The following is a 26506-nucleotide window of genomic DNA, read 5'->3' as shown; positions in this document are numbered from 1 at the left end:
AAGAGTCCATTCACCCCCAACAGAGATCCCTGTTCTTGAGCTTTCAACCAAAGCTGCAGGTACAGTGTGGGGTCCCATCAGACTGCTTGGATTTCATGGCTCATCTGCTTACTAGCTGTGTAACCGCAGGCACATTACTTAGCCTCTCTGTGCCTTGATTTCCTCATCTGTAAAAAGGGTTGTTGTGAGGATTAAATGAGATAATGCTCATTCACTGTGTGCATAGCATTGTGTCCACATAGTAAATGCTCAATAAATGTTAGCTGTTATTTTCTTTAAGAGATGAATATGCCTTTAATTTTATTTTCTTGACCAAAACTTCAGGCATTTTTGTGGTGCTGCATAGTATGAACTTGTTAACCCATCTTGTTCTCACAGAATATGCTTTTAAACGCCTTTAGAGAACAGATACAGATGTTAATGTAAGCTATTATGCTAGCTGTCATCGTACATGTAGGCAGAGCTAACTGACATTTCAAGAAGTCTGAAACCTTATGACTCCAAGTGTGGTCCCAATATCAGACAGCTGAAGTCTGACATTCAACTGTCTAAAACCTTATGACTCCAAGTGTGGTCCCCAGACCAGCAGTAGCATCAGCCTTATTTGGGAGGTTTTTTAGAAATGCAGATTCTCAGGCCCTATCCCCAACCTGCCCCATCAGAGTCTGCATCTCAGCAGCATCTTCACTGGTTTTACGATGTGGGAGTTTGAGGAGCACTGGTCTAAGAACATTCAGGGCTGGCTGAGACGTATCAGACACATCAGTGAGGGCTGTGGTCAGGGAGGAAGAGGTCCTGGGGCCAAGTAAGGTGAGCAAGGTTTTCCTGGGTGTTGGGGCCACCTACCTGCTCTCGCTCATGTTCCAGGGCAGAGGGTTGGGAGAGATCACTCTGGGAATTCCTGTACCCATCTCTCTCAGGATCATTTGAGAATGGAATGGATCCCTTCAGGGATCGCCCACCCTCTAAAACTACACTGTCCAGCACAGGAGCCACAAGCCATATCTAACCATTTAAATATAAAGTCATTGAAATTAAAGTCAATGTTCTGTTCCTCAGATTCAAGAGTCAGATTTCAGATGCTCAATAGCCACATGTGGCTGGTTCCTCCCATATCGGACAGAGCAGATATAGAATGTTTCTATCATTGCAGACCATTCTATTGTACTTTCGTGCTCTAGAGGGATAAAGCCTCAAGAGGCAGAAGAGTCTGTGGAAACTCAAACTCCAATTGCACCGGGTGCCAAGTGAGCCCTGGCTGTCTGAAGGCATGCTGTTGGCGTTGTGGGTTTCTTTCCTCTACCCCTTAGGGGCCTGGTTATTTCCAGAAGAGTTCGAAGAATGCACATTGAAGAATCAGGACCAAAACTGTGGCCACAGCTGTCTTGGGCAGAGTGGACTGCAGTGGACTTCCACCCAGTGACATGCCAAGGAGGCTGTGCTAGCTGCATTTGCAGTGGCCCCAGGATGGGAGGAAAGGGTCTCCCCCCAGAGCAGTGGGAAGACAGAAGACGTGGGTGCCCAGTTAGTCAAGAGTGGCTCTTAACTAGCTTTTTCCTCTTTCTGAGCAAGAAATACCATAGGACACAAATTTCCCTCCAGCTTCCACGCTCTCCCCATCCTTGTTATTGTTTTCCACCCCTTTTTAAATTCTGCTTTATTACTGTATAGAGTTGATACTTATTTGGATTTTACAATGTGTTTACTGATTTCTTTGCTTCCTGTTATTTTTACTCTTTTCTAATGGATTAAACTTCCTTCTTGTTGGAGTACATCCTTTAGTAGTTCTTTCAGCATTGGCCTTTGGGAACTGAGCTCTCTTAGTCCATATCTGAAAAGGTATTTATTTCACTGTCACCCTGGAATGGGAGTTTAGCTGGATATGCAACTCTAGGACAGTAGTTTTAAAGTGTCTGTTTAAACTTGGATGCCCACTTTGCAGGAGCACAGTGTGATCATACCCATACCTGATATTTCCATATCGAGTCCTGGGCTGAGGGGCAGAGTTTTCTGACACCTCATTCACTATAAGACAATCCCTTTCTGGCTCCTAGGTTTTTGCAGTAATCCCACTCAGTTTCTGGTCATGCCCAGGGCCTGGAATCTTTTTTTTTAAATAATTTGTTTTATTGAAGTATAGTTGACGTATGGTATTATGTAAGTTACAGGTGTACAATATAGTGATTCACAATATAGTGATTTTTAAAGTTTATACTCCACTTATAAAATACTGGCTATATTCCCTGTGATGTATAATATATCCTTGTAGTTTATTTTATATATGATAGTTTGTACCTCTTAATCTCTTACCCCTATGTTGCCTCCCTTCCCTCTCCCCACTGGTAACCACTAGTTGGTTCTCTATATCTGTTAGTCTGTTTCTTTTTTGCTATATTCATTAGTTTGTTATATTTTTTAGATTCCACATATAAGTGCTATCATACAATATTTGTCTCTGTATCATATTTTAGATTCCACATATAAGTGATATCATGGAATTGTCTTTCTCTGTCTGACTTACTTCACTTCGTATGATCATCTCTAGGTCCATCCATGTTGCTGCAAATGGCATTATTTCATTCTCTTTATGGCTGAGTAGTATTCCATTGTATAAACGTACCACATCCTCTTTATCCATTCATCTGTTGATGGACACAGGTTGCTTCCATATCTTGGCAATTGTAAATAATGCTGGTATGAACATTGGGGTGCATGTATCTCTTCAAATTAAGTGTTTTTGTCTTTTTCAGATATATACTCAGTAGTGGAATTGCTGGGTCATATGGTAGTTCTATTTTTAGTTTTTTGAGAAACCTCCATACCATTTTCCACACTGGGTGCACCAATTTACATTCCTGCCAACAGTGTACAAGGGTTCTCTTTTCTCCACATCCTCGCCAACATTTGTTATTTGTGTTTCTTTTGGTGGTAGCCATTCCAACCGGTGTGAAGTTATATCTCATCGTGGTTTTGATTTGCGTTTCCCTGATGATTAGTGGTGTTGAGCATCTTTTCATGTGCATGTTGGCCATCTGCATGTCCTCTTTGGAAAAATGTCTATTCTGCCCATTTTTTAATTGGGTTGTTTGGTTTTTTTGATGTTGAGTTGTATGAGCTGTTTGTGTATGTTGAATACGAAGCCCTTCTTGGTCATATAATTTGCAAATATTTTCTCCCATTCAGTAGGTTGTCTTTTCATTTTGTCGATGGTTTCCTTTGCTTTAAAGCTTTTACGTTTAATTAGGTCCCATTTATTTATTTTTGCTTTTATTTCCTTTACTTTAGGAGACAAATCCAAAAAAAATATTGCTGTGATTCATGTCGAGCAATGATCTACCTATGTTTTCCTCTAGGAATTTTATGGTTTCCAGTCTTAAATTTAGATCCTTAATCCATTTTGAGTTTATTTTTGTACATGGTATTAGAGAATATACTAATTTCATTCTTTTATGTGTAGCTGTCCAGTTTTCCCAGCACAAGTTATTCAGGAGACTGTCTTTTCTCCATTGTGTATTCTTGCCAGGGCCTGAAATCTTAATTCTGTCCTTGGGAAGGAATTTAAATTCTAGATCCTCAGGTGTCTCTCTACTTGGATATCCCCATGGGTTGCTGGGTCTATTCCTAGTCCTCATCTTTTAGCTTTGACTCTCATTTCTGGCATCTGGAAGAATTTTCTATCTCCCTTTCCAGACAGGTTATGAATTTTCAATATCTATTATATTTCATAATTATTTGTTTTCTGTATCTCTCATAAAAATATGTTGGACCCTTGGTATTTGCTTTTCTTCATCTGCTGGTCTTGAACATGACATACTGAATGTTTAAGCAGGAAGTTAATATTAAAGGAAGTAGCCCTGAGTGATTAATTCAACAGTTCAGTTTTGTTCATAAAGTCATATGTTTATGGTGATGATTTCATATTTCATACTATCCATGATTATGTTTTCTGACAGTGAATTTGTCTCTAGCACATGGAGTAAAATCATATTCGTCAAGGTTTTTGATAAAAAGCCCCATGGGCTCCATTTATTTGCTGTTTTAACAAATTTGAGAGTCAGTTTCTAGATTCACCTTCTTCTATTGTGGACAAGTTGCTGAGTCCCAGAGAGAGGACATGATTTACCCATGGCCACAGCTGGGGGAGAACAGGACGAGGACATAGAACCTCCAGTTTGAAACATCTATTATCTTTCCACCCTTTGAGCCTGTTTCCCCAACTATGAAATCAAGAGGTTAGAGCAGACATGGAATAAGATCCTGACTCACTAGCTTTGTAACCTTGAGCATGTCACTTAACTTCTCTGGGCTTCTATCTTTATAAGCCCGACCCTGTCCACCTCACGTGTCTGCTGAGAGTACCAATGGGGCTGACCTGTACGACAGAGCTCTGAGGAACACAGGGCTGCCAAGAGGTGTACGCCGTTCTCTTCTGGAAGATGCTAAGACTGCCTCCCGAGATACCTCCTTAGTGAGGAAGGCGCATGCTTTGCAAACACAACATACTCTGATGATTTCTGACCCAGCACAAATGGGAGCAAGGAGAGCAAGGCTTTCCTCTGTCTGCGAGCAGCAAGGTGACAGGGCTTTGATACATCTGAGTTTGCTGGGGATTGGGACTTTTGATGCTGAAAACTCACTGGTGTGTGAATCTCATGTTCTGCCTGCCTCACTTCCCGTGTGCAAGCAAGAGCTGAAGAGACCCGCAGGGCCAGTACTGAGTCCTGCATGACATTCACAAAGAGGGTGGAAGCTGTTCCGGCTCCTTGATTAGCGCCGAGAGACAACCCACTTGGCTCAGCTGCTCCCTCCGCGCCATTCCCACCCTCTCCTGCCTGCAGGAGGTACTGTTGCCCAGCGGGAAACTCCTAGGCTCGGGATCAGGGGACCCAGCTCCATCACTGACCTTGAAGGGTCGTTGTCCCTCCTTGTGCTGTGTTCCCTCAGCCGTAATGAGGGCATCAAGTAAAATCACTGGTTTTCAATCTTTTCACGATCAATGACCCTTGACTTTTCTTTCTCCCCTTATGACCCATTCTGGGCTATTTCATGCTGACAGGAAGTTCCTATTAGCGGTGGTATGTGTATGATTAATAAAGGTGCCAGAGCCCAGGAGTTAGTCTTTAAAATGTCCTTCTATGAAAGTTAGACCCAGAGATTGGAGATGATTTATCTATGAGCATGTGAATGTTTTTATGTTATAAATCACCCACTTGTCTCCAAGGTTATAGATGATAGCACATTAAGAGTTCTCAAGGCCATGTGAGTAAGTGGGGGAAGAGGGTTGGATGAATGCGATTCTAAGCAAATGTGTGATTAACATCCTTGGGGGCTTAATCCAAACTACACGGGCTCACCACCCAAGACTACCCTTCCAGATCATAGATAGCATCTCTTTCAACCATACCTACCCCATGGGGGCTTCCATGCTGCCCAGCACCCAGTACGTGCTCACTAAACACCTGTTGTAGAATGCCATCATCTCAGCGCTAGGCTCCTGCCTGGAAAGGGGCTGTCATGATAATTGTTTATACCTCGAAATAGGTGACAGAGTAGAGAAGACACAAAGGGAGGAAGAAAGTAAAGGTTCTCTAAGCGAGACAGATGAGGAAAACACGTTACAGACATGGGCATCTTAGTGAATGCCTCAGAGACAGAGCATCAGATAGATCCGTGAAACCGTGCAGAGGGCGACGGTGGGGGGGTGTGCCCTTGTGCCTTCTTGGTCACCACTCCTGCTCCTCTTTTGAACCCTGGAAGGTTGTTCCACCTCAGCCTGAAAGGAATTGTGGCTGACAATGAGGTTTAAGCCCTGCTCAGATAAATCCACAAATCGCAGTTGGAGCATTTAAAGAATTCAGATGTGTTTTTAATCTTTGAGGTGAGGTCAAGGAGACTTGTGAATCCCAGAAAACTCCTAGATTTCTGGTCGCTGACTGAACACTGGGTTTGCCTCCTGACTGTCACCTGGGCAGAGCTAGGATTTCCTCAGTTTAGTCCCCACTGACGTGCTCGTGAGGTACTGGCCACAAAATACACGTCTTCTCCCGGACGTGTCCCTGGGAAGCGTGTCCCTCCCTCTTGGCAGTTATGGACCATCTCCCCAGTGAGTCCACCGTTCCCACTGCTGGATGGGAGCATTCTCTCCGGCCTCCTGTTGGCTCTACCTGCCCAGGGAACACTCACGTATTACCCGCCACCTAGATTCTGCCATCGACATTTTGCTGTGTTGGCTTCATCACAGACCTTCCCAAGACTTGTATCCATCCATCCATTTTATTCCTTTGGATACATTTCAGAGTAAGTTGCAGACATTGGCACGCTTCACTCCCCAAAGACTTCAACATTCGTGTCTTGATTTATTTTTAAACTGGTCATTCTGTCATTCTTGGTTTTGTTGCCCAAGCAGATGCCCGGGGACGTCACTGAGAGAGGCGTGAGGAGTGAAGACAGTCCCTCTGTCAGGTGGCTTTGCCCAGAGCTGAGGCCACCCTCCTGTAGCATCACTTGGGAGGGAGTGTTGTGGCGGCCTGCCTTGTCTCCTGTGAGTCCTCACGCGAGGTTAGCCGTCCCTCCTGTTTTCTCACCCTCCATGACCTTGACTTGCGTGGTCAGGAAGACGGGCTCGCAGCTTATGGGTGGGGGGCAGCCTGCCATATCGTGACGGTCATGCACTCACACAGTCTCTGGACCTGCTTCTGCCCTCTTCCTGGGCGCTCTGGGCTTGCTGCTCTGTTAGTCAGCCTCCCGAGCATCTGGTGTCGTTTAAGGCTGTCACCTCTCCGTTCAGATGAGCAGAGGAGAGGCGGTGTGGAGCAGATGGCTATGTGACCGTGAAGGCTGGCAAGGACGTGGGGTGGGGGTGGGCGGTGGAGGGGGAATTTGTGAGCAGACACAGGCAGGTCCGCGGATGTCAAGCACCACATCCACTGGGACGTGGGCCTGGGAGGAGCAGAGACTCGGGTATTAGGCTGGTCGCCCGGGGCTCTCTCCTCTTGGTTAAGATGGCGGAAGTCTATTGGGGAGATTAAAGGGAGGGCTTTGGGGTCAACAAGTCTGGGTTTGGGTCTTCCCCCTACTGACTGGCTGATCCAGGACCACTTCTGTAGCCTCTCTGGGCCTCTGTTTCCTGGTCTGTAAGTGGAGATAATAACAGCACCTGACTTGAGGTGTGGCAAGGACCACATGAGATGAACAGTCAGCTTCGTAAGCCCCCAGCAGAGAGGGAGTCTGCAAGGGCTTGGGATCCTGGATTTCTGTGGCTGAGATGATCAAGAGAACCCACCCGCCTTCTTTTATCAGGAGCAAAGGGTGTCTTTGCATCCCCAGGCGATGCTCACGCAGGCAGCCATGAAGACCCACACAGCCTCAGTGGGTCTCCCCTTTGTTCTCACTCCTAATGCCACCTGGAGGCGATGGCCCCAAGGAGACAGAGAGGCGCCCTGAGGCCTTCAGAGCCCCGCTCCCTGGGGTTTGTCTGTGGGCCTGGGGGAGGAAGGAGGTGTGACTAAGAAGGAGGCTTGTTGGGCAGCTGTCGGGGCACTTCTGAGCCTCTGCAAGGGGGCCAGGGTCCTGCCCCTGGTGGAGCTTTCATACCAGGTGGGGAGGTGGCGGGGCTCTGGGACCAGCCCCTGACTGTGCCGAGATGAGCTGACTTTTCTTCTGCTTACCCTCCTGGGACAGATCTACTCAGGCCCCAGACCCTTCAGAGATGCTTCTCAAGCCAGAAGTCATGAGCCATCTGTGGCCACTCAGCCCCTCCCTCTGGATGAGCATTTACTGTAAGCCAGGTGCCAGCACGTGCTCTACACATGCTGACTTATGTCTCCAGAGCCCCCTGGAGCTGTTGTTGTTCCCATTGTGCCCACAAGAAACTGAGGCTCGAGGAGTGACCTCCTTGAAGTTGCCCAGTGGAGCTGGCACTCAGCCAGATCTGCCTGAATCTGTGTGACCAGGGAAGGCACTTGGCTGACTTCCTTTTCCCACATACACTTGCTAGATTGCTAGCCTCTGAGCAGGGGATCGGCGTTCCGAATTATCTCCGTATTGGCCATGCCTGGCAGATATATATGGTGCTCAGAAAACGTTGTTGAGGGGAATTGACCCACTGACCATCAAGTTTCTTACCAGCAGAAAACCTCAGAGATCTTCTGCCCTAACTTCCAAGGCAATGCAAGAATTGCATCCCCAACTCTGCCTGGTTACCTCTACTAACAGGGAACTCATCCCAGGGCTGGGGGTCTCAGCCAGGGAGGAAGCTCTTCCACTGTTGACTGTGACTGACCTCCCCACCCCTCCCCCACCACCATGGATCCCCTCTGGGAGGCTGCTCAGGGCAGAAATTTGAGCACTTTCCCTTGCCCCGTCAGAATTCTTTTCACATAGAATTGAGTAGCATCTTCTGCATCCACCCTGTGGCTACCGTAGGCATTTTCCCACTTCAGCCAAAGACAAAGTGATGAATGAAATACCAGCTCTATGAATCCATGGGATTCAGGAAGGAGCATTCCATCCCCTCTCTCAGTCCTTAGCATTCCCACTAGGAAACTCCAGACAGTCCTTTCTTTTCCCTACCTCCAGGCCTTTGCTTATGCCACTTACCTCCAGCCTTCCAGGCCAGGACAAGTACCAAAAATCCATTGAAAATGTGAATCTCCATGAGCATGGTGTTGTTCTCCTTCTTGCTTTTATAAAGACTCTCTGCCCTGTGCATTTGACTTGAAGTTTGTTCCTAATGTGGGGTAGGAGCTTAAACCCCGTGGTGTTACAGTGTCTTCCTAGGCTTTCAAGACTGTAGGATTGAAACACCCCAAGGAAAATGAGTCACAGCTGACCCCCAAACGTATCCTTGCTATGTAGGTCTGCGGTGTACATCACTGTCAGGTTTTAACTCGCTTACCAGCTCTGACTGGTGGTGGACTTTTTCCACCATAGCTGGGGGCAGAAGAACTGTGTGATTGATTAGCAATGTCTGCCATCGGCAGAAATGATAAGTGGGATTGATTAGCAATGTCTGCCATGGGCAGGCATGATAGGTGGGATTGATCAGTAATGTCTGCCATGGACAGGAATAGGGATGGGATGTGCATGCCATATATTTGTCATCTCACTGCATTCCAGTTTCCTTATTTTGAAGACTAGAAAACTGAGGCCAGGAGGAAAGAAAGAACTTTAGGGAAAACACATGGGAACTTTCAGGACAACCTAGAATTGGAACTAGGTGTCCTGACCCTCTCAGTCTAACACACTCTCCACTTGGCCTGGTAGCTAGGATTTTGCATAAGCTTTGAATTCCCCATTCCTATGTACTTGAGACTCTAAGCAGCTGTGGCATTCAATACATATTTTTTGAGTGCTGACAATGTGCAAAGTGCTGGGGAATGCATCAGTGAAAAAACAGAACTTCCTGCTCTCCTGGCACTTCTGTTCTAGTTGGGGGGGACAGACAAAAATCAACAAATATAATGATGTCATTAAATGCATTGACTTCTCTGTCTCTGGGCAGACGCAGAGGCGGCTGCCTTCACCAACCGTGGCTGCTTGCTGTTTTGTTTTCCTCTTGAGGAAGTCCCTTCTCTAGACTGGAGTATACACCACTGCTTGGCTCTCCCAGGGCCTGGAGCCTCCTTGTGTGCCCTTTCTTTCCCTGGCTCTCTGCCTCTGTACCAGCTCCATGGTTCTTAGGAGAGAAGTGGTTAAGGCGGGAGATGACAAGGTTTCATTTCCATCTCAGTGTTTGCTCGGATGACACAGGAGAACGCACCTGCTTGGGGCTCGGTTTGGCCCAGAAGACCCTGGCCTTGTGTTCCCAGCAATGGCAGCTGGGTTCTGCAGCCCCACCGCTGATGCCAGCTCAGACTCCCCTGCCTCACTGGTTCTCCCAGGGGGAGAGGTGGGACCACTGCCCAGGGGTCATTTAGTAACACGTCGGGGAGTAATTCTGGTTTCCTCTATGACGGGGGCACCTCTGGCATTTAGAGAGTGGGACTGGGTGATGCTAAACGTCCTACAACGAACAGGACCGTCCTGCACAATGAATGTCCTGTCCAGATGGCCAGTAGCACCTTCTTAGAGGAACACTTTAGGGGGAAGACCTTGCCCTAAAATGTAGCCCCCAAGGACGTGTGGACAGCCCTGGGAACAGCGCAGGACCAAGAACGTTCTGTCTTCGGGCCTTGCTCATGCCCTCCATTGCTCCAAACCTCCTCTCTTTAGCCCTTTAGTAAAATGGGGCTCCACTGTCTCATGCGATGGCCTAAGGGGTAGACGTGCATGGCCCCAGGATTCTACCACATAAGGCACGGAGGTCATTGCCATCAGCCCAGTGCCAGCAACTGCTCGTCCACTCCCTCCACACTCTGTGACCAGGACACAGCCGTCCAGCCTCCGGGCAAAGGCCCAGCACAGTGACCCTGCTCCCTGCTCCACACAAAGGGGCCACCAGGGTCAGCCGACACACCCAGGCTCCCCTCACCGCCCACGGTGCAACCCTTCAGCCCAGTGACACTTTGCTGGCAGGGCCTCTGGGCAAGGCTGGCTGCCCGGGGAAGGGCTGGCACCAGAGCCAGAGGCTGCAGAACATATTTCCAGTGGAGCTTCCAGGCCAAGAGCTTCTGCCCCTTCCCACCACTGTTCCCGCTGGCCCTGCCCGGCTGCCCAGCACATTAGCATTTAAATATATCCAGAGTCATCTCCCCCAGAGCCCTGTCCCCTCACTGAATCCACCAGGGAGGGAGCACTTGAATCCTCCTGCCTCGACTCCCTTCCTCATAATGGCCATACTGTATTCATCAGCGTCTGTATGTGGCATTAGCTGAACGGAGAAGAGAGGGCGCCTAGCAACCCAGAGGGGGCTGCGAAAGAGGTGGGAAGGAAGTGATATTCACGTAATTATTCACTTCTACAAAAGCCGTTGTCAGGTACACACTGCAAACACAGCTGTTGTATTATTCTCCTAACCTACTTTTAATCTTCTGAGACTATTTGCCAATATAAATGGCCAAAAGAAAGAGCTTAATTCAGCTATTTTCTGCCGGGCCATATACGTTATGTTTTCACCTCAGTGGAAGGCTCTGCTTACAAAAGTGGTGTTGTGTGTGTGTTTGTGTGTCTGTGTGTGGCTGTCTGTCTGAAAAGAAAATGTTAAAGAAAGAAAAGGCTGTGGGTCATGAGCCCAGGACGGCCACCAAGCCCTGTCCTGGCTACTTGGATCCGAGAGCCAGACGCCGCATGTGCTGTTGGGTCTGGAGGTTTTAGCATCTTCTTGGCAGGGCAAGGAGCACGGGAGCAGTGGGGTGCTGGCTCCTTCCGCCCCTCCCTGTTGTACCCTAGCTCACGGCCCTAAGGGCAGGTGACTCTGCTTTAGTGATGGACGGTGGCAGCATTTGGTACTGCTCAGAAATCTGATTAGTTCACCTGGTAGGGAGGGGGCTGGGATGGTGGGAAAGACCTGGGAGCCTGTTTTCGTAACACGTACAGTGGAGAAGCTACTATACATGCTGTGTATAGCATTAGCCACATTAGAAGTGGAAAAGCATTAGCCACCAAATAAGGGAGCTGTACCAGGTACCCCATTACGTACTTTACGTTCATTGTATCTTTCTTTTGTGAACAAGGAAGTTGGGGCTCAGAGAAGTGAAGTAACTTGCCCAGAGTTGCACAGCAGGTAAATGGCAGTGCGGGGCTCCAGCCTGGGTCTACCTGACCCCGAAGCTCATGCCCTTTCCATTAAGCCCCACTGAGGTGTGGAACCAGGCACCGGGGAAAAGCCCAGGTTTGAATTAGTCCCCTTCACATGATGCTCCAGTGCCTTCTCCCCAAGGCGGGCCAGGTTCCGGAGGTTTTGTCCCTAAGCCCAAGGGGACTCCTCACACAGTGGCCAGTGTGTACATCTCTCCAAAGCTAAATAGACGACAAACTCCCCCTCTCTGGGTGTTAGTTTTTTATCCATAAAAGGGAGATAATAATTGCACTGCCCTCAACAGTGAGTCTAATACTTGTGAAGTGTGTAGAACAGCCCCTGGTGTGTCATCGGTGCTTCCAAAGGTGAGCAGGAGCTCTGATGACTGGCTCCTCTCACTGGTGCTTTCCGGGCAGGATGGGTTAACGCTGCGTTTGTCAGGGACCTCAGAGCATCAGTGCAGCGAACACCATCTCCTCCAGGGCACAGGGACAGATGGACCAGGCCCACCTGCTGGTGCCAGCTTCGATCCCTGGCAGAGGTACTGCCCTTCTGCTCTGACTGGCGGCTGTTTGTAGACGTGAAAGCACATTTCTGGGGGATCTTCTTTCTGTAGCCCGTGCTGCCTTAGACACTGCAGCAGGTCACATCTGCAGCTGCCCCTTCACAGAGCAGGGCCCTGGCCCCGCTGCCCCACGCCCCTGCCTCTCACCGTCCGCCCACGTGCTCGTCTCCACCAGATGCTGTGTTCCAGCGTATCTGCCTGTGTTTGTGGTCTGTCTCTCCTGCTAGAAGGTAAGCTCCCTGAGGGCAGGAGCTCCTGGAACTTCGCCTGGCACGTAGTGGACACTCGGTGCTTGTGCATTGTGGGGAGAAAAGGGAAAAGAGGCTTTTTTCTTCTCCTCCAGATCTGTGAAGACCGGTAGATCCTGAGAAGGGATTAACATTGACTAAGTGCCTACTGTTGGAGCTTACGGCTGGGTTTCTGAGCACTTCCTCAGTGCTCTCCAAGACCTGGGCTCTGTGCTGAGTATTTGTTTCACACACATCATCTTATTTAATCTTCTGTGCGCAAGAGGAGGGAGGGGCTCACCACTGTGCACGCTGACCCTCTCCCAGGTCTCCCCAATCAGGGTAGTCTCTTCTCTCCAAGGGGTGAGAAAAAGACGTGATGCTTTTGCCCTCAAGCTTCTAGGAGATAGACATTCTACATATAAGGTCAAAGTGGGAAGAGGGAGAGAGGGCAGGCGTTTTCCGCGTGTCCCCCCGCCCCCGCCAACAGCTGTTTCTAACCTGGGCATGATGACGCCCACCCCAGGGCAGTGGGCAGGTCACAGGATGTAGGACGATGCCTTGTACACTGTAAAGTGCTGTCCGTGTGGACAGGGGCAGCGGGTACTAAGCATCCATCTTGACAGTGTAGCTCCTGAGCTTGGTAGGGAAGAGTGAGTCCTTATCCGTCCATCCTTCCTTGCTTCTCCCAGCTGGGCCCCACTGATCCAGTTGGGAAGGAGGGTTACACCCTGATCCATTGCTTTCTGCACCTACTGTGCACCAGGGCTCATCGGAACAAGTTGCTCTGAAAGAGGTGAAGTTGCCCCAGAGCTAGGAGGGCGGGACCACTTCTCTTCCAAAGGGGCTCTGCTCCCTGGTTCCCATGCAAATCTGTCCTCCAAACCTCTGAATGTGGACCGCCCCTGCCGCGCAGCCAGAACGCCCCCCATTCATTGCTGCAGAACATGGGGAGCGATCCGTTTCTCAGCTACTGACCCAGCTTCCTTAGGGTTTGTTCTGTGGAGACTATTTTCTCTTCAAATTGTGTTGAGAACTAGGAAGCCCTTTCTCCACTGAGCTGCCCCCCTTTGTGGCGTCCTGGGAGATGCTGGTCAGTGGGGCTCAGTTGCCTGGTCTTCCTTTCACGGAGGTGGGGTTGCCTTTGTCCTGTTGACCTCGCAGCCACAGAGCTGCTTAAACCCCTGCCGAGAGTCCGGGCCTGCTCAGTGCACCAGGAGGCCCCAGCTTTTCTCTTTGAAATGTGGAGCCAGAAGTCCTGGGCTTCAAACCTGACTCTGTCCCTTATTAGCTGTTTGACCATCTATGGATCCGTTTCCTCTTCTCTAAAGATGGAGGTGACAGTACTGCCTAGTGAGATGGTTATGTAAATTATGAGATTGTTCCGTGAGAGCCTTGCGTACACAGTAGGTTTTCAACAAATGGTGACTCAAGATTCCCACTTCCTAAGGCATCACCAAACTGGTAGAAGGTTCATGAATGTCCTGTTGGCCTGTTTTATTAGCCTCTCTTTGCAAATTATTCTGTCAAATCATTCCAGTGGCCACCATGATCTAGTTTGATCTCTGGGTGTTTGTGGAATTCCTAGTTGAAGAAAGAAATCGCCTTAGATTAAAAAGACTTGGGATAATGCCTGTAGCAGAGGCAATGCTTTGTGTTCACTAACCATCTGTTTTTTCTCTTCCTGAGTGAAATGGGAAGAGACTTTCCCAGACTTCCTTGTCTTTAAGTTGGGATCACGGGACTTGGTTCTGGTCAGTGGTGTGTGGGCAGAGTGGTATTAGTAATTCCCAAGTCTGGTTCTAAAAACTTCCCAAGCATGGGACTTCCCTGGTGGCGCAGTGGTTAAGAATCCGCCTGCCAATGGAGGGGACATGGGTTCGAGCCCTGGTCCGGGAAGATCCCACATGCCGCGGAGCAACTAAGCGCGTGTGCCACAATTACTGAAGCCCGCCCGCCTAGAGCCTGTGCTCTGCAACAAGAGAGGCCACCACAATGAGAAGTCCGTGCACTGCAACGAAGAGTAGCCCCCGCTCGCCACAGCTAGAGAAAGCCCGTGCGCAGCAACGATGACCCAACGCAGCCAAGAATAAATGAATTAATTAAAACAAAAACAAAAAAAAACACCTTCCCAAGCAAAGCTCCAGTAGTCTGTTCCTCTGCGTCAGAGGCTGCGCTGACCTGGGGGTATCATGATAAGGTAGGAGGGCTTGCTCGCTGTCATTGGGTGGAAGAGAGCCAGCCCCTCCACAATCTGCCATGTGCTTTGCGTGGGCGGGAAATCAACTTCCGTTGTGCTAAGCCATTGAGACTTGGGGTGTTATTGTTTATTTCAGCGTAGCCTTAACAAATACAGCTCCCCCAGTGAGTTCATTCGTTTCTTCCTAAACAAAGGCTGTAGGGAGGCTAACAGTTGGAACCCTGTGGCATTTTCGCAGCCACAGGTGTGTTTAAGAATATAGACGTGCATCAGGTGTGCCTGTCTGCTAAGGAGTCCGATGGTGTAGAGTCCATGTGAAGACATATCATGCTTCTTTGTGAGACTTTTTCAAGAAATCTAATCCTGAAGGTTCTCGGGCTCTGCAGGCCCAATAAGCATGTATCTCAGCAGAACAGTTGAATCAACACTGGTTTATCAAATGTGGAAAATAGAAAAGGCCAGTGGAGAAAGCTTTGGATCTGGAGTCAAGGAGACGTTAAGTTAGTACTAAAATCCTGATGACTTGCAAATCTGTGTCTCAAGCCCAGACTGCAATATTTAGCCCTAGACGTTCTGCCTGTCTCCTGAACAGCTCACTTGGTGCCTTGTCTAGACTATACTGGTACCCATTTCCCCCACATTGTACCTCGAACCTCCCTTTAAAAAACTGGCTCATGCTCTAGTGTTACACCCCCATCCACCACATCCCTCAGTTCTGGGGATCCATCTCTCACCTCCAGTCAAGACCAGTCTTCTTTAATCTGCCCTCTGAAAATGTCTTGAGAACCAAGGAGACAAGACGGCAACAGAAAAAAAATTTTTTTTAATTTTCCAGAATCTCCACACCTAAACAGAGAAACTAGGATAGTAAACCAAAAAGCCTATGGATGGTACCTTCAGCATAACTAGGGGGCTTCATGAACCACAAAAGGTGAACAGGTAGGGTCAAACACCAACAGCAATAACATCTGCATGGTATCCACTCTATGGGATGAGATGAAGATGAAGAGGAAAAGGAAGAGGAAGGCAAAGGGATACAGAAGGCTGAGAGACAGGAAATCCATAAATCTCTAACAAGTATTCACCCATAGAAGGAGAGGGCTCTGGGAGTAGAATGTTGGTGCACCCATCTGAGAATGTCAGCTGAAACTGGGAGGGATGTATTCAGGCTGCAAGTCACAGGTGAGTGTGAGAGGACTGTGGGAAGTTCAGGCAGGGGTCTGGGACCTGGGAACTCTACAGACTGACCAGCTGAGGCTCTGTGGTCAGAGAGGAACCCCACATTGAGGAGAAACCACTGGAAGCAGAATTCAAATTGAGCAGGACAAAGACAGTAGAGGAAACAAAAAGAAATTCTGGATAAGAGTGGAGAACAGTAATTTCAGAAAGTACTCTCTGCGTGGCTGTAGTTTTAAAGACTTTTTGGTACTGTCGGAAGAGGCAACTCTAGACCTGTGAGGCCAGAAAATCTCCCTGGATCCTCTACACAAGAAAACCTCCTACTAAGAGTACCCAAAAAAAGAAAAAAAGCATGTCACCTACACGTGAGCACCAGAAAAGGATTGCGATCAAGTCTCATACAAAGCTATTATAAGATAAAGAATTCGGAGCAGAATAGTGTTCCTACAGATAATGAACGCATTCCACAAAGACCCAGCAACTTAATATTTAACAACAAGCTAAAAGAAATGAAGAAACAAGAGATGCTATGAAACGCTAGCATAAATGAAATTGTTAGGCAAAGAGAAGATTTGAAAGGAGAGCTGACAGGAAGGACAGCTTATGAAAGAAAAAAAAAAATGAAGAAAGTTTTTAAAGAATGTAAGAAAAAGTGATAGGTATAGAAATAAAGAAGATCCAACATACACACAAGTCCCCAAAGGAGAAATCCAAAGTAATGGAAGAGAACACATGCTAAAAACAATTATTCAGGAAATTTTTCCCCCTGAAATAAAAGAGGAGACTTGGATTTGTATCTTGAAGAAGTATATCACAAGCCTGGGAAAAATAACCCAGAATAATCAACATTAAGACATGTTTTTATTAGAATAATATTAGAATTATTGGACTTCCAAGAGAAAGCAACAAACCTGTTGATAATTCAGACAAAAAGAGTAAATGCTTTTATAAGGGGAAACAAATTAGAGTGGCATCAGCCTTTTCTACAGCATCACTTTGTGCCAGGAGACAACTAAGCAACATCAAAGTACTCAGGAAGAGAGAACCAAGGATTTTATATGCAGCCAAACCGACTTGCAGGTACAAAAGCCACAGATCAACTGTTAGGAACATGAAAGAACCCAGGAAATATATTTCCCATAAGCCTTTCCAGAGGAATTTACTAGAGAACAAGCTACAACAAAACTGACTGGAGAGGTATTAACATAATGGCTGGGGGTGAGCATTAAATTTATAGTCACCTGTAGAACTCACACTAAATAATGGCAAAAGGGGGACAATATAATATGAAATGGTTGTATGTTCTGATAATGCAGATACAGTACAAGTATTAAAAATTGGGATAGAAGGGAGTGTGTATATGAAAAGTAAAGTAAGTTCACATAATGCCTTTAGGTATTAACTGGAAACAAATGAATATTTCTTCAAATTAGATTCTAGAGGAAAGGGAAGAAAGAAAAGATGTGGCTAATTTCAATATTCCTCATAGTAGGGAACCAGCAAGGGGAGGGCTAAGGGTATTATATAAAGGTGTTGATTTAATGGTAATCATCAGAATAAAAATGGCAGCCTTTTTCCTACAGAGGTAGGGGAGCAAGAAAAAAAAAATCATTGAAAACACATTCCTCTCTCACATGAACCTCCATATCCAATGTGTCCTCTTTCATCACTTCTCTAGTCTTTAAAGGTGTGCCTCCTCCAGACAGCCTTCTCTGATTGCCCTAGCACATGTTAATCTTTCCCCTCCTCTACCACTCCCAGGTACTGGGTATCTTGTTCTCTGAATGTTTCATTTTATCTCACCTGCAGACAGAGATGGAGTGCTCTAAATAATTGTGCAGTACCTCTTTCAGAGCCTGGCACAGGGTTCTGCATACAGAAGGCACTCAATAAATGCTGGGTCATTGGTAATTCAGGATTGATTGAAGAATTTGGGCTTAGAGCCCCTGGGTTTTTCTAAGATCTTAATGTTGCTGTTAGTCAGAATTCTTTCTGCTTGAAGTGACAGCAGTCCCATTCAAACTGACTTAAGAAAAAGAGGAATTACAGGCCTCTGAAACGGAAATACTCTCAGGTAGGCCTGATTTCAGGTGTGGCTGGATCCAGGGACTTGAGTCATATCTCCAATATTAGTCTTTCTTTGCTCTAAACTCTGCTTTCCTCTGCATTGGCTTTATTCTCAGGCAGGCTCTTCACTCATGGTCAGCGATGACCCCCAGCAGTTACAAGCTTAATATCTCTAAGAGAAAAGATTGTGTCCCATTTGCAGTAGCTCCACTAAAAGTCCCAGGATTGAGATTCATTGGCTTGGTTTGCATCATATGCTCATCCCCGAACCAGTCACTGTGGCCGAGAGAAATGCTTTGATTGGCCTGGGTGGGGAAGAGGTGGTTTCTCAAAGTAAAATTGGGGTGCTGTTACCTGAAAAGGGGAGATGGATGCTGGGTGGGCAAAAACAGCAGATGCCTGTTTTAGTGCTGGGTGCAATGAGCAAACTGCAAGAAAAATCCCCTGCAGGTGGAAAGCATGGTTTGAGGCCCCATCTTTGGGACGTGTGGATGGAAAGCTCTCTTGGGTGTTTCTGAACTCACGGAGGGTTTATTTACCATGTGGGGAGGGTGGGACCATTCGCCATGGGCCCCAGTTGTGATGAAGCCCCCAGGTTTCCCACAGGTCTGGAGGCTTCTCTCACTCTGGTCTGTGCACTCAGTGAAGGTTCTGGGGAGAGGGACACCCCGTTTGCAGAGGCTTTAGAAACCACACGTGTTCAACTGCTGAGCATTCCAGCACCTTGCTCCTGGGATCTGGCTTTGCTTTCCGGGTTAGGAGCTGACCTGTGTTTTGCTTCTCCATATGGTTTACTGGCCTTACCGAGGAGAAAAGGGAGTGCACTGAGGTGGCAAATGGTGAGACTGAGGCAGAGCAGGAGCACATTAAAATACATCCATTTCTTTCCCAAATCTTCAACATTTTTTTTTTTTTTGCATTGGGCCCTTCCTGTCAACATTTAAGCATCTTCAAGTTTCTCTGCTATTTTTTAAAAATCCTCCCTAAATTATTTTCTCTCTCACGACCACCCTGTCTCCCAACTCCCCTTTCTTTTTTTTTTTTTAATTAATTAATTTATTTTTGGCTGTGTTGGGTCTTCGTTTCTGTGCGAGAGCTTTCTCTAGTTGCGGCGAGCAGGTGCCACTCTTCATCGCGGTGCGCGGGCCTCTCACCATCGCGGCCTCTCGTTGCCGAGCACAGGCTCCAGACGCGCAGGCTCAGTAATTGTGGCTCACGGGCCGAGTTGCTCCGCGTCATGTGGGATCTTCCCAGACCAGGGCTCGAACCCGTGTGCCCTGCATTGGCAGGCAGAGTCTCAACCACTGTGCCACCAGGGAAGCCCCAACTCCCCTTTCTTGAAAAAGTTTTGTAATATTCCCTCTTCCCATTTCCTCCTCACCGTGTCTCAGCCCGCTCTGATCTGCTGACACCCCCTCCACACACACACACACACACACACACACACACACACACACACACACACACACACACATACACACACTTCATGAAAGAGCTTTCCCTATGTTCCTCATTTAGCGCTGAGACACTAAACCCGAAGGCTCTTTGTTAGAGGAAGACAATGTACCACTTTTCAGGTTGAGAAGCAGCATTGTGATCTTCACTTTTAATAAGTATTTCTTGAATGATTTAACAAGCAAGCAAATCCAAGGTAGAGTGACTGGTACTGTGTAATCAAATCCCCAAGAGAGAGGAAGTTAAGATAATTTGCCTGGAAAAGGCTGTGTTCTAGAGGGTTCTTGAAATCTGTAAAGTGCTGCCACATGGGAGAGGGAGATGTGGCCTGGGTGGCCCCAGATCTAGGAAAACAGGAAGGGAGATTTTCTCTCATTTTAAGAAATGCTCTAATAGTCAGAGTTCTCTAAAGAAAAAGAAAGGGGTTGTGTCAAAAGGTAGTGAGCTCCCCATCACTGGTGGTAGTCAAGCAGAGACTATTCTGTCAAAAGTACTCAGAAAACAGTCCTGTGTTGGGTGGGGGGTTACACCAGAGGTTTTTTGAAATTCTGGGGTTGGTTACACATGTTTCTCTAGAGGTGTGTCTCCTTGGACTTGCATCTGCCACTCCCAGCTGTGTGGTCTTGAGCAAGTTGCCCCGTTCTCTAGATGGCACTCGCTTCTCAAGCTTCAGTCTCATCAGCTGCATTTGGGTTTTAGCTGTGGTTTTTCCTTGGTAGCTTCTAGGAGCAGGGCTCAAAGAGAGCCCAGGGGAGTGTTAGAGAAACCACCATAATTCCTGTTGTGCGTGTCAGGCCTTCCACGGCAGGTTTTGTTGGAGGGAAGCTTGGAGACTAAGAAAGTAGTTTCCACATGTATCACATAGGAAGCCCAAATGCACCTCTTTGGAAAGGTGGTAAAGATTTGGTGGGAGGGCCTCCCCCATCTCACTTCCCTGTCCTCTGGCCGAGCGCATGGGGCAGAGTGAGAGAAGCCTCCAGACCTGTAGGAAAAATGAGGTTTCATTGTAACTGGGCCCCATGGTGAATGGTCCCCTGGTATACATGGTAAATAAGCTCCGTGAGTTCAAAAACGCCGGAGAGAGCTTTTCTCGTGGTGGTCTTAATCACAAAGCAGAAAAATCACTTGTTTTGGCTTCAGCAATCCTGAGAGGGAAGTTTATTCCCCACTTTGCAGTTCAGGAGACTAAGCCTCAGAGAGGTTAAGTAACTTTTCCAAGGTCACACAGCTGGAGCAGAGTCCTAAAACCCAAATTCTTGCTATTTGGTGAACTACTGTCCATAAAGTCCAGAAAATTCTGGTTTTAACTAAGGCCGTTTATATTTAATCACCCCAAGAATAGAACTTCTAAAAAAACGCATTCCTGAGATGAGGACATTTGATTGTCCCTTTGTGGAGTCTTTTTGGAGGTTGGGTGTGGGTGGGGGCTTTCAGAGAACAGGGCCATCCCACCCACCCACCCCCTCGCCGCACATCTGACTTCTCTTTCTGCCAACTTCTTTGTGCCTTCCTACAGGTCTGGGTAGATGCTGGGACGCAGATCTTTTTCTCCTATGCCATCTGCCTGGGTTGTCTGACTGCTCTGGGAAGTTATAACAATTATAACAACAACTGCTACAGGTGAGCATTTCCCCAGGCCCTGCCAGCTCTCCACCAAACCCGAGAGCCCTCCATGCTGCCCGGCTAGTTCACGGTCATCTTCCCACCTTGCAGGTCTGGGTAAGGGAAAGAGGCCTGTCAAGAGAGGGGCGGCAGGGCACCAGCCATTCCAGGTGGAACTGGAGAGGACCCTGGGCTATTTGTCAGCCTCTCCCCACCCCAGGGTCAAAGAATGGTCCAACAGAGGAGCTAGGAGAATAACTAGCTCTGAATGATCAGAGTGCGTTCCAGGCTGCAAAGTGAGTCTACATCCTATCCTATACAGCAAAGTTTTATCCCAGGGTAAATGATCGGCCCAAGGTTACACGGCTAGTAAGTGGCAATGCTGGGACTTGAACCCAGGTCTTCTGACGCCAAGGGCCTTGTTCTTCTGCCTTCTGTTCAGGAATTTCTTTCCTGCTTCTTCTCACTTGACTGTAGGGTCCTGTCCAGTCCCACTTGGAATGGCCAGTGCCCTGCTGCCCCTCTCTTGACAGGCCTCCCTCCCTCCCTGGCCTCCTGCAGCTGGCCGCACCCAGCGTGGGTAAGGGGCCCACATGGGGAGGTGAGCCTGAGGCTGTGTGACCCTGGCTGCCTGGTCCTCATGCCTGCAGCCTGGTTTCTACCCTGAGGCTGAGTCCACAGAGGCCCAGGGACTTGGCCAAGGTCACCCAGCAGTGCCTGGCGGAAGTGAACTTTGCACCCCGGTCTCTAACTCTAGGCCAGTGGCCTGTTTGCTGAGGTCGCTGCACCCCTGAATCAGTGCCTGGTCACAGACGGTGAATACGCAGAGATGGCTGGACAGCACATCTCTGCCCCCGAGTTCCAGAGCTCCTTATTCTAATGTAGAAACTCGTGGACTAATGGCAGTGAAGCCGTCCCTGAACACAGATTCATTGGAAAAGGAAGGGTTTTTCAGCAAATGATTCTGAGATAGGATAAGTATTTTGGTGGAAGTAATTAGGATAGATCCTCACCTTGCCCCACATATGCACCATAATAAGTGTCAGATTGATTCAACAGTTAAATATTTTTTAAAAGAAAACCATCCTAAAATGAGGAGTAAAATATTGTTTTCATAATGGGAAAGATATGGAAACATCAAAATAATTAAATCAGGAAGGAAGTGACAGATTGATTCACATAAATATCTAGAACTTCTAAATTTCTGGAAAGGTACACAGGAAACTGTTAAAAAGAACCACCTCTGAAGAGAGACACTGAGAAGTTAGAGATAGGGAGACAGGCTTTTTCTACCTATACCTTTCTACCTTCCTGTACAATTTAAATGTTTTGTTTTGCCTTGTCTTTACTCTTGAGTACATATTGCTTTTATAATTTTTAAAAAGTCACATTAATACAAATGTTATCTATATACCTTCTGCATTACATCTCCAAACAAAACATTATGAAAATCATCTACAAAATTAAAGGGCATACTAACGACATATAATATGATACTCAAAGGGTTGGCACCCCTAATATGTAAAGATTACAAACAGGCCCGTATGAAAAACCCTAAAACACCAAGAGAAGAATCAGCAACACACTGTTAAAATAATGAGCTTATTTTCCTTAACTAGCAAATGACCTGTGGTCTAAAAATGACCCCTGTTTGATGCCGGTGAGGGTACAGTGAGAGGGGCCATGTCACAGTCTGTTGGTGGGATGGGAACTTGGACGTGACAGCTACATCACTTGGTTGTTGTGTGGCTCAAGTGGGAGCATCATTTCAGAGAACTTTCGTCAGTGATGAAGTCCCTCCCATGTTATCCCCATCTTCGAGGGAGGGAAATTGAGGCTCATGGATGTCATCCCCCCAGCTAGGTGTGGTAGACCTGGACTCTGGCCACGGTTTTCTAATCTCCATCCTACCACCCCGCTGCATCCTCCCTGAAAGCTGGCTTTGTGATCGCTTTACCAACCCATTTGTTAAGTCAGCCATATGCTGTATGTGTCACTAAGTGTGAGGTGCCCAAATCGCTACCTTGGGAGATAACACACAGCTCCAGTCTATAGAGACTGCCACTTGGGGAAACCAAGGCAATGAAAGGGGGAAGATCCAACATGCTGGAGGAAAGGCCACAGGGGAAGCCAGCGAGCTCTGCTGTCCCTGGGCCGTTAGGCAGAGAAGTCATTGGGTACTGTTGGACAGAGGGATGTTAGAGAGGTGGGAGGTCAGACCAGGTTGTCCAGAAGAGCCTCTTATCCTTCAAGGCATTCACGGGAGGTGGGTCTGGGGGATGAGATGTAGCACACTGTCAGCCATGATACAAAATAGAACCACGGGTAAGAAGAGAAGGGCGCAGGCACAGGGAGGGCAGCGGGCAGACCTCTGGTCCGGGTCGAGTGTGACACCCTCCGGATGCTGGAGGGGGGTGCTGTCTGCATACAGCTGTCAGCACATCAGCAGCCAGCGTCCAGTGCGGGCCCTCTGTGCTGGGTGTTGCGGAAATCTCTAGGTCACTGTCCATCACCCCCAGCTCGGCCGTCAGCTCCATGAGGACACAGTCTGGGTCCTCTTGTTCACCACCATTCCTCAAGCCTAGGAGAGCGCCGGCTGAAGTGTAAGGAAGCAAGGAAGGAGCCACACCATTATACAGATGAGGAAACTGAGGCCGGGGGAGGCCACTTGCTCGATGGAACGTGGCTTTGAACCTGGGCCTTTCTGGCTCCTGCACCCCTATCCCTCACTCCCAGGCCTGGCCAGTTCTTCCCCAACTACTACAGTCAACAAGGATTTGGGCGAGACTGCCTCGTTATCAGGCTGTGTCTCAGGGCAGTGGCAATGGCAACTTTCTTCCTTGCCAAGCACGTGGGTGAAATATGCTGACTGCCCCAGATCCCTTCTGCTTTCCCCTCCAACAGGCAGGTTTTTTCCCCTCCCGTCAGCAGCAGAAAGCAAATCCCCTAGGTGACATTACAAAATCTGAGGGCTCCTTTTATTTCTGTTTCCAAATTGTTCCGTGAGCAGATCTTCCCAACTCAGAGGGAGTAAACTAATACCCTCTCTTCCGACAGCATAATAGCTTCTGGAGGTCTTCAAAGCCCAGCTCAGCTCCTGCCAACTTCAAAGCGCTTCTTACGTAGCTTTTCACCTAGAAGGTGCCCCGTGGGGAAGGAATTAGAGGGATGGAAATGGAGCAAACCAGGCGGGGAAAATCCTCACTTGAGAACACAGGCCGCTAAGCTCTCTCTGCTTGGAGGTTGGGGTGCTCCAAGGAAGGGGGTGCAGGGCACAGGACTGGAAGCACCTCGGGTCTGCTCAGAGCTTCTGTTCCTCTGTGATATGAGGACGTCACTCAGGGTGGGGGGGGGGGCAGGGAACCTTGCAATAAGGGACATTTGTTTTCAACAGCCACATGGACGCCCAAAGATTGTTTTCCAAAAGTCAGGATTTAGAAGTCTGAATTCTTAGGGAGCATTGTTACTATGTAGCTCCTAGAAAAAGAGTGGGCTTTGGTGTTTGAGACAGCTAGATTCACATCCCAACTTCCCCGGCAGATGACAAAAGAGTTTGAGTGTGTGACTCTCCTCCCTGGGCCTCGGGATTCAGTGACAATGTTCAACACTGCAGGTCCAAAAAACACAGGAGAATTCCAGAATGGAGAGGCTATGGAGAAAACACTTTGCTCACCAGTGCTGCACTGGTGAGATAAGTCAGGGGCCAGAAACAGGCATGCAGGGCAGATTTACCCCAGCCTTAGGAATAACTTTGCCCTCCTGGGCTGAGCTGAATTTCCCTTAGAGAGGAGGTGATCAGTCTTGCAGATAAAGTCTCCAGGCCTGCCAGCCCAGCCTCTGTCCACAGTGCCTGAAGAGTTCTGTAAAGGGACCTGTATCAGTCACTCACTGCCACAAAAATGCTGTGTAACAAGCAGCCCCAGAACTCAGTAGCTCACCACAACAAGCATTCGCTTTTATTGCTCACCAGTCTGCTGGTCAGTTGGGGACTCTCTCCTTCAGGCTGTGGGTTGGGCAGGGTTAGCTCCAGGGTCCAGACCAGCTCCATGTGTACATTCTGGGGTCCAGGCTGCAGGGACAGCAGCTCCCCTGGAAAAGTCCTTCTCATGGCAGCTCACAGAAGGGATAAAGGACAAGACCAATTGCACAAGCACATCTCAAGCCTCCGCTTGTGTCACACCTGCTGATAGCTCACTGGCCAAAGCAAGTCACGTGGCTAAGCCCAAAGTCATTGGGGCAGGGAAATATACTCTACCCCAAGGAAGAAGGTATGGAAGTGACCACTTGCTGAAGAATGACTTAATCAATCACAAGGCCCAAGAGACCCTCTTATCCAAGCCACCTTGTCATATAGCTGGTAAGGTCAGGCCCAGAGAGAAGGTATTACAAGGGGAATTGGAACCCAAGGCTCCTGACCCCCAGTCTAATGCTCTTTCCACCATGCCCTTGATTCCCAGGGTCAGTGCAATGCAACTGGGGGTCACAGTCACCAACATCAGTGTAACCTTTGGTTGCATTACAAAAAGTATGGTGTCAGGAGAAGAGGAGGTGAGAGTCCTGCTCTGTTCTTGAGTCGAGTGCTCAGTCCTGGATGTGACATTGGAAGAGGGTCTGGACAAGCTGGAGTGAATTTCAGATCGCGAGCAGGATGAGGAACACTGATAAGGGAACTGGGAGGTCTAAATGAGCGAGCTGAAACCTCAAGGGCATCTGAAGGGGATATCTTCAGATCTTTAGGCTGTTTGGGAGGGTAGAACTAAAACTCCCCAGAGGAGGTGGATTTGGGTCGAACACAGCATGAGGAAGTTCTTACACTGTGAGCGGCAAGAGCGGTCGGGGAAGCAAAGCGCCACGGAGCGAGGTGACTGGTCCTGCTTGCGAGGGTGGGAGCAGAGGCCAGCTCGCCACCATTGCAGGGATACTCCAGGCTGGTCATGCTTCAGGGAGGAGATTGGACAGAACACCCAGAGCCCCTCCCTTTGAAGTGGAGCATCTCGGGTGTTGTAAGCCCGATTCCTACGTGCACGCTCTGTGGCGTCTGAGATCCTGAGAGGCTGATTCCCTGACCCATCTGCATGAGGATGCACAGCCCGAGGTTGAAGGGACCCGGATGTGAGGGTTCCATCTTCTGCATCTTGGCAAAGCCCTGTCATTTGTAGTCTGAAATCTCCTGGGTCACGGCTTTATGCTGCTGCTTCTTTGCTGTGAGCCCTTCCCAAGAGCAGGGAACAGTCACTGCTCTGGTGAAGCCCCCATGAGGAGTCTGGCCTGGGAGGGGCTGCCCCTCGCAGCAGAAGAGCAGAGGCTTGCAGTGAGGTCTGGGAGATGCCGCTCCGGTAAAGAGCTGGGCCAGGAGGGGTGTCTCTCCCAAGGCTGCTCCACCATCGGGGAAGCAGTCCTTTCTCTCAGAGGCTTATATCCTCACGTCTTGAGCTCCTAGAAAATCAATCCTCTCTTGCTTCCCTTGGCGTTCTCTCCTACCAGGAATCTGGAGGAGCGATGGTTTGTCTCCAAGTCTTTCCTCACCGGTTGTG

General features: G+C 48.4%; 1 protein-coding gene across 1 annotated transcript in view; it reads left to right on the top strand.

Annotated features, from left to right (window-relative positions):
• The window catches only part of SLC6A11 (solute carrier family 6 member 11), a 124265-nt gene that overhangs the window by 70485 nt on the left and 27274 nt on the right, over positions 1–26506 (top strand). Inside the window, exon 7 of the mRNA XM_057555651.1 lies at positions 20887–20990. Within this exon, the coding sequence (XP_057411634.1) occupies positions 20887–20990 (104 nt within the window). The remainder of the gene's footprint in view (positions 1–20886; positions 20991–26506) is intronic.

Source organism: Balaenoptera acutorostrata, chromosome 10, assembly GCF_949987535.1.
Source record: "Balaenoptera acutorostrata chromosome 10, mBalAcu1.1, whole genome shotgun sequence".
Lineage (NCBI taxonomy): Eukaryota > Metazoa > Chordata > Mammalia > Artiodactyla > Balaenopteridae > Balaenoptera > Balaenoptera acutorostrata.
This window is presented reverse-complemented; position numbering and strand designations above follow the sequence as displayed.